The sequence below is a fragment of the Sceloporus undulatus genome, chromosome 4, assembly GCF_019175285.1.
Source record: "Sceloporus undulatus isolate JIND9_A2432 ecotype Alabama chromosome 4, SceUnd_v1.1, whole genome shotgun sequence".
NCBI classification, from domain to species: Eukaryota; Metazoa; Chordata; class Lepidosauria; order Squamata; family Phrynosomatidae; genus Sceloporus; species Sceloporus undulatus.
In genome coordinates, this window is record NC_056525.1 from 231,088,534 (window position 1) to 231,096,728 (window position 8,195).

At 40.4% G+C, this 8,195-nt stretch overlaps 1 protein-coding gene across 1 annotated transcript; it reads left to right on the top strand.

Annotated features, from left to right (window-relative positions):
* The first annotated feature begins 2,998 nt into the window (after positions 1-2,998).
* On the top strand, positions 2,999-6,856 carry LOC121929389 (alanine and arginine-rich domain-containing protein-like). The gene is made up of 2 exons (XM_042464921.1): positions 2,999-3,351; positions 5,643-6,856. The coding sequence occupies exons 1-2, from the start codon at positions 3,121-3,123 to the stop codon at positions 5,781-5,783; spliced, it is 372 nt and encodes a 123-aa protein (XP_042320855.1). The 5' UTR covers positions 2,999-3,120; the 3' UTR covers positions 5,784-6,856.
* Positions 6,857-8,195: the final 1,339 nt, after the last annotated feature.

An 8,195-nucleotide genomic window follows, 5' to 3' on the forward strand; every position in this document is an offset into this window, starting at 1 on the left:
TACTACACAATACTGGCTGTGAGCAAATCTTATCAAGGAAATCTATGATAAGGTCACTATAAGTCACAGATGACTTGAAGCCACAAAAGAACCACAAATTATTAATCTTATCTTGTTGTTTTATGTATCTTCAAGTCATTTCTAACTTGTGGCAAGCCTATCACAAGGTTTATTTGGCAAGGTTACTCAGAAGAGGTTTGTCATTGCCTTCTCCTGAGGCTGAGAGTGTGTGATTTGCCCAAGGTCCATGGCTGAGCAAGGACTTGAACCATGATCTCCAGAGTTGTAGTACAATGTTCAAAGTACTACACCAAACTGGCTTTCTCTCCAAGCAAGTAGGATAGGGTCCAAGACACACTGCAGAAATAATCCAGTTTGAGACCACTTTAATTTCCCTGGCTGAATACTACGGGATCCTGGGAATTGTGGTTAATTTTGACACCAGAGTTCTCTGATGGAGAAGGCTAAATGCCTCATAAAATTACAGTTCCCAGATTCCCTAGCACTGAGCCTGGGCAGTTAAAGCGATCTCAAACTGGATTATTTCTGCAGTGTGTTTTGGACCTAGATTAAATCTTCTTTATGCCGTCTCCTTAAATTGGTGAGAAGGAATAATTCCCTCATTTCATTCTCCTTGATCTAGGAACAGTCCCTTTAAGGATATCACCATGGCATGGGCCATCCCTAGGTCTCAGGTTTTGGACCACAAACTCCAAGGCCTGGGGTTATCTTCAGGTGGCAGCCTTAAATGTACAGAATATCTCCCGTATCACAAAGTTAATTTTAGAAGGAAAATCTAATTAAACCTTTGCCTAGCAGATTAACCAGAAACCGTTTGTTCACACACTTCAACATTCTTCCACTCCACTCCTATCAACCCCAAACTACTGCAAGAAGAGGAGAAAAATCTGCTGACATTGATAAAGAATTTGAGTACAGCTCCTACAGTCTGTGCCATGCCTTTCTTCTAGTTTATGGTCACAAGGAACTTTATCGCCACTTAATTTCCACAACAAAACAAGGGCTTAGTTCCTCCCTTAACAGATTTGGCTGGCCTTGGCATTTTGCATCACAATTCCATTTGTGTACTTGTCAGCCCTTTTTTTTATTAGCTCCAGGCTATCTGAGGTGCTCCATGAAAGAGGAAAAATGTGTGAGACATTACCATAGTTTCTTTTGTGGTCTTGTAATGGAGCACACTTTCTCAGCTTCAGAAGAAGGCAATGGCAAAACCCCCTCTGAACAAATCTTGCCAAGAAAACCCCATGACAGGTTTGTTTTAGGATTGCCATAAGTTGGAAACTACTTGAAGTCAGCAACGTCAACAATAAATGGAGACAGGGTGGAGTAGTGGTTTGAGCACTGGACTATGACTCAGAAGATCAAGGTTTGAATCCCTGCTCGGTCATGGAAACCCACTGGGTGACCTTGGGCAAGTCACACTATCTCAGCCTCAAAGGAATGCAATGATAAACCTACTTTGAATAACTATGCTTCAGTGGAAGGAGCTACTTCACCTGTTCTCTTAAGGGGGATTCACCAAAGCTTCTGAGAGCCAGCATGGTGTAGTGGTTTGAGTGCTGAACTGAGACTCTGAAAACCAGGGTGTGATTCCCAGCTGGCCATGAAACCTATTGTCACATGCTCTCAGCCTCTGGAGAAGACAATGGCAAGCCTCCTCTGAGCAAATCTTGCCAAGAAAACCCCATGATAGGTTTGCCTTAGGGTTGCCATACATTGAAAATGACTTGAAGGTACACAATATCAAATCTTCTAGTTCTAGTTCTAGTTCTAGAAGGTTGATATGGTCTTTCAAGTGTTGTTGGACTGCAGTTTCCAGCAAGCCTAACCAGCATAGCTAATGGTGAGGAATGCTGGGAGCAAAAGTCCAAAATGTGGATTGTTTCATCTTTTCCCCTTCAGCTCCATTTCTTACAAAATTTGTTAACAACATCCTGTGTTGCTGCATGTTCAAAAGCATTTGATGGCCAGGACTCTTGAAAGTCTTTAATTCTTAGGATCTCTGTAAATCAAAGTCAACTTTGATGGCAAATAAGAACAAATAAAGAATGGCTAGTGCTACTGAGTAGTGAGAACTACTTTAAGATCACAGGCTGGATCAGTTCCTTTTTTGGACTACAACTCCCAGAATCTTTTCTGGCTTGGAGATTCTGGGAATTGCAGTCCAACAAAGGAACTCTTCATCTCTTTTCACTTGAGGCTCCTTACTCCTGGAATTGCCTCCTTGAACATTTGTGGACTGCTCCTACCCTCCCTGTTTTTAAATATCTGTGGAAGACTTCCTTGTTCCCCAAAGCGTTTGAAATGTTAGTTTCAGATTATTTTAGAATCTTGTATGATTCGATTATAAATATTTGTCAGCTTGCTTTATATTGCATTGCATTAGTTTTTGCATTTCTCTCCAGCTCATTTGTTTAACAATTGTATTGCATTAGCTTTCTGTTCATATTTCTCTTTCCTTTCTCTCTCTGTGTATATATATATTTAGATTGTATGCCTTTGGCAAAACGTGCTGTTTTGTTATTGTTGTTATTTTACTTTCTGAATTATATTAACAACAGCAGCATCGACAACATCACAGAGAACATTTTTACTGCTCTGGAAATCCCTTGCGTTTTAATAGATTATACATTTTGGAATATGCTACTGCTTTGATCACCACTATTCTGAACTTTGGAAATGTTGAGCACGTTAGCAAAGAACAGGGCTAGAGGGAAGGGCTTTTTAAAATAACAATTACAATAACAACAATAACAATTCTTTAAAATAACTGATGGCATCCTTAGACGCTCGATTGCTTGTGGAGTTCCTTCAAGCAAAGCATAGGCTGTGTGTGTGGTGTGTGTCTGTGGGGGGGGAGTTCCCACAGTCAGAAATGTTGCTCCCTCCCTCTCCTGCTTCCCACTTTCTTTGGCATGATAGAGAGGGAAGAGGAAGGGGGGTGGTGGAGATTTTCTGCACAAGGGAACCACAGGGACAGAAAACAAAAGAGATGGGGAAGAGAGAAAGGCAGATGAGAGCAGACCAGGCTCCCTCCCTCCTACCTCTCTCCATCTCACCCACCTCCCAGCCTCCTTGTCTGATGAGGCCTGGGCAAGCATGAGCATGGAGAAGAGCCACTGTGAGGAGAGTTTCTCCAGCCTGCTGCTGGAGGACATAAAACTGAGGCTGCTCCAAGCTTTCCGGGAACAGGGATCAAGGGAAGTTGCCATTGCCCAACTGTCTGGAGCAGTTGAACACTCAGGCAGTGGCAACACTGCACAGGTTGCCCAGGAGGAACTGCAGAGGGTGCATATAGAGGGAGCCATTGCCTGGCTTCGTGTGGAACTGGTGAGTGGCTTGGGCAAGTTGGGTAGTTGGAGTGAATTCAAGTCTCCAGGAGCAATGGATTGAAACTACAGAAAAAGAGATTCCACCTTAACCTTAGGAAGAACTTCCTAACAGTAAGAGCTGTTCGCCAGCGGAACGCACTCCCTCGGAGTGTGGTGGAGTCTTCTTCTTTGAAAGTTTTTCAACAAGGGCTGGATGGCCATCTGTCAAAGGTGCTTTGATTGTGTATTCCTGCAAGGCAGGGGGTTGGATTGGATGGTTCTTGTGATCTATTCCAACTCTATGATTCTATGAGTGGCAGCGTTAGGATCTCTTTTTGGTCTATGGGTAGGGTTGTCGGCTTTAAAGCAGATGATGAAGCCATTGAAATAGTTAAAGATTCTCCATAACTTGGCTCAGTCATTAATATGAATAGAGACTGCAGTCAAAAAATAGAAGATTAGGATTTGGAAGGACAGCTATGAAGGAACTAGATAAGATCTTGAAGTGTAGGAATATATCATTGAATACTAAAGTTAGGATTGTCTGCACCATGTTATTTCCCTTTTGGACAGTGATGAAAAATGATAGGAAGAAAATCAACTCATTTGAAATGTGGTACTGGAGGAAAGTTCTGTGGATACTGTGGACTGCTAAAAAGACAAATAAATGGCTTCTAAAGCAAATCAAGCCCGAACTCTCCCTAGAAAGCAAGATGAGTAAACTCAGACTGTCATACTTTGGTCATATCATGTGAAGAAATGACTCACTAGAAAAGTCAATAATGCCTGGCAAGGCAGAAGGCAATAGGCAACGAGGAAGACCATATTACATATAGATTCAGTCATGGAAGCCCAGTCCTGAGTACAAGACCTGAGCATGGCTGTTCATGATAGGGTGACTGATAATAGATACAATATTAAAGGGAAAAGGAATGAGGAGGGGAAAGGCAAGGCAAGGAAAGCAAGCCCTGGAGCAGTAGCTCTTTCTCTGGCCAAAGAAGGAACACAGGTTGGTCTCCATATGTTCACCTTAGAGTTGCCATAAATTGGAAATGACTTCAAGGCAGACAACAAAACAACAACCACTGGGCAAAGAGAGATAGCACATCATGCAACCAAACTGGGGTGTCATGTAAGGACAGCATTTAGTTAGTCATTAAATTTGTTATCACTATATTTTCACTATGAAGAAAAGGGGCTTGTGGGATTTTGAGTTTTATGTGCCAAAAGTACCTGGCTGGCTTTGGTTACTAATCATCTTGACCTGAGTGTAATGGCACCTGATGGCTTCCATGTCAATGGGATGGTGAATCCACTCTGGATTTTAGTCTGAACTTCAACAGAGCTATCCAAAGGGCTGTATTCAGCTCCCCAAATAGCTTCAGCACCTTGGATAGTTCCTTGAAATGTTGAGCTAAAACTGGGGGCAGATTTCCTGTCCCATAAGCATGGAAACAATTATTCTCCACTGCCTTCATTGCTGCTCTTTTTCAGGCAGCAAAATTCATTGGGATGGCCATCAGTAGGATGGTCTACAGTAATATATCTTATATGAAAACAATTTCCAGAGCAGTAGCTTGGTTAGTAGTTTTGCTGAATCAAAACCAACAAAGAATCTTGTGGCAGCCAACAAATTTGTATTGTCATAAACTTTCATGGAATGTACTCTGAAGAATAAACTTGTTAGTCTTTAAAGTTCTATAAGATTGTCTCACATTAACAGCTCATGATTCTTCAGCCAAATTTTTAAAAAGTAACTTAAAGCATTTTTTAAAGAAACTTTTTACTTTTTTGCTTTTGATTTCATTCAGGTTTTTTAAGTAACTAAAAAGAAACTATTTAACTTAAATTTGGGAAAGAAGGAAATAAATAATAAACCTTTAAAACATTTAATTGTGATAATAATGAACTACTTTGTTTGGGATCCTGGAATGATAAGAGGAACAAACTCCTTTTTAAACAGTAATTGTGAAAGCTCTGGATTCCATAGCTATCACATTGGCTCACATGTTAATGTGGGAAAATTTCTTTGGAAACAAGCCATACGTCACTTATTTTCTAGGGTAGAGCATCAGAAAAATTACCAGATCTGACCTGTCTCTACAGGCCTTGTTTTGGGTTTTTTTGGACGCAGTGATGAGGGAGATGCAGTCTGCTCTTATTCAGGAGTGCTTTTATCTTTTCTTACTACAATCATTTCATTCAGTCACAACACTGAAAATGTGCCAGGGCTAATCTCTGGTACTAATTAAGTCCTTCTGGATGATGATTGCATGTTACAAACCATTATAATCTTTTGTTTCCTCATAGCTAGAGATGAAGTCCCAGAACCGCAAACTTGCCAGAACTCTGCTGGATTTAAGCATGGAAATAAAAAGGCTGAGAAATGAAACCGACATGTCAGCGGCTCTAGAATCAAAGACGCTAAGCACTACTGCAATCCCAGAATAACCTACAAGAATTCAAGGCATAAAGTCTGAAAATGCAGCACACATCCATTCCCGCCAGTGATCCTGACAAAATCTGAAGATTATGTTCCAAGTGAGGTTCAACTTGGTAATGGATTGTGGCTTGAATATGATTAAGAATTCCACTTAACTGAACTATGGAAAGGTTGTGGTTTGTATATTACAATTGGATGCTTTTTCCCAAGGCTTAGCCAAAATAGAGAGAAGAATGTGACACCTACAGAGAAAGCAATCTTATATTGGACACTAGAATATGCACACTAGAACCTATTCTCCCAGATTTTTCTTTTTAAAAATGCAATTGGAACTAAAACACCAGCTCTTTAATACCTGTGTGTTTTGCCCAGAACGTTGGAAATTTTCTTGAAAAGGTAATGTAGGAAAGAGTTAAACTAGGTATGGGAAAAGTGCAGTCTATGAGGTACATGTGGCTTTTGGGACCTCATGTAAGTCTCTGTAAGTTCTCCTGAAGACCCCTTGGCTCCATTCTTTTATTATTATTTTTTTAGTTGTGGGTGATTTTTTTTAACCTGAAATGACCCCAAACACCTCAAAGTTACCAATGTGATCGCCCCCCCCCCAAAAAAAAAACCCAGCCTCAAAACATACATCCAAACCTCATGCAAAAAGCCATAAATCAGCCAAAAACAAGATGGGAAATTACATGGCATCACTTCCAGTTGCAGTGTGACTGTCGGGGGGATGATGGAAAGAGGGATACTCCTCCTTACCAGATGCCCAGTTTTGAATTAAACCTTATCCACTGTCATAGCCCTGATTCAGGGGGCAGGCAGTTCATACCTGCCTTTGCACTTTTAAAAACTCATGGGCAATTCATTACTGGTTTCTTACCACCTCATTACATCCTCAGTTTCATTGCTTTTGCATTCACAGTTTGTAGGCACTGCATTCAATCACCTGTCACTTCAACATTCGCTTCTCTAATTGCACTGAGAGAAATGATGACAGCCCTTTGGAATATTTTCCACTTTTTTTAAAAAAAGAAAAAAAATTGTAATGTCTTAAAGTTTTTCTACTAAACTCAAATAAAATACGAAAACAGATAACAATGAAATCCCAAGATTGTTGTTGTTTTTGTTGTTGTATGCATTCAATTTGTTTCTGATTTTTGGCACCCCTAAGGCAAACCTGTCATGGAGTTTTCTTGGCAAAATTTGTTGAAAGGGTGGGTTTGCCTTTGCCATCTTTTGAGGCTGAGAGCATGCAACTTGCCCAAGGTCATCCAGTGGGTTTCCATGGCTCAGCTGAGATTTGAACCCTGTCATCCAACACTACAGCATGTTGGCTCTTCCAAGATGCCTATAAATCCATAAACGTTAAACCATACTTTCCCCTTATTGTGTTGTATATTTAACATACTGAACTTTTCAACAGTCATCTTGATTTCTGAAGTGGTATACCATCAGTATATCAAGTGTCCAACTTTGAATTTACTTTGAATTTGGGATCAGTTGTCTTAGTCACAGTATCAATGCTTATACAAGACAAACTTTGCTAATGTGCAACCCTTCACTTGTGGGGAACTACAGTCTCTTAATAGCATTGGACAAACTGATTGGGGATGATGGACAGCTGATTGAGTTGTGACATATTTGGAGGATATTAATTTGGTAAATATTGATAAAATCTTCTGGGTTGGATAAGGATTAACTAACTGAAGTTTTGCTCTCCTTCCAGCCCCATTCATGCTCCCCATTGATGTCTCAGGAGTCATCTGATACTCACAAAGTGGAGGAACATTTCCTGAAGTACGTGATAGGATTTCAAGGGTTGAGACCTAGATAAAATAGCCTTTATCAACCTGATATCCTCTAGATGTCATGGAACACCACCATTGGCCATGCCTGGTTGGGAAAGATGGAAGTTGTAGTTACAACATATCTGGAGGGTATCAACTTGGCAAAGACCAACAAAATCATCTAGGCTGTATAAATGCTAACAAACTGGCACTTAAAGTAGCTTCTCCACTTTTCCCAAAAGACAGAGAACAGCTGTGTAAAATGAATTCCTGCTTGATTTTCCCTGTACGTACTTTTCACATAAAAATATGCCACCCCCCCCAAAAAAAAACAACACTTTTTTTCAGTAGCATGAGAAACCCACAGGGCTAGTGGCATGATTTGTCACACATAAAAAGTGAAATACGTCTGCAGATGCACTTTTTAATTAAAGGAGTTTGCTCATCCTACAGCTGGTTGCAGAAGCAAAGGGTGACAAATGACAACATTTGGAAGAACAAGCTGTTTGGGTCCTAAATGCTCCAGATTACAAAAGCAGTGTTAAATCTGGGTGAAAATGAACTTATGTTCGCCTACACACACATTATATGTAAATGATACTTTTTAAAAAACCAGCCTGTCACTAAGCTCAAAAA

Excerpts from the sequence above, each read along its gene's own strand:
- LOC121929389 (XM_042464921.1), top strand. The coding sequence starts at position 3,121 with ATGAGCATGGAGAAGAGCCACTGTGAGGAGAGTTTCTCCAGCCTGCTG. Across the intron at positions 3,352-5,642 it reads CCTGGCTTCGTGTGGAACTG|CTAGAGATGAAGTCCCAGAA; the intron begins GTGAGTGGCTTG and ends GTTTCCTCATAG.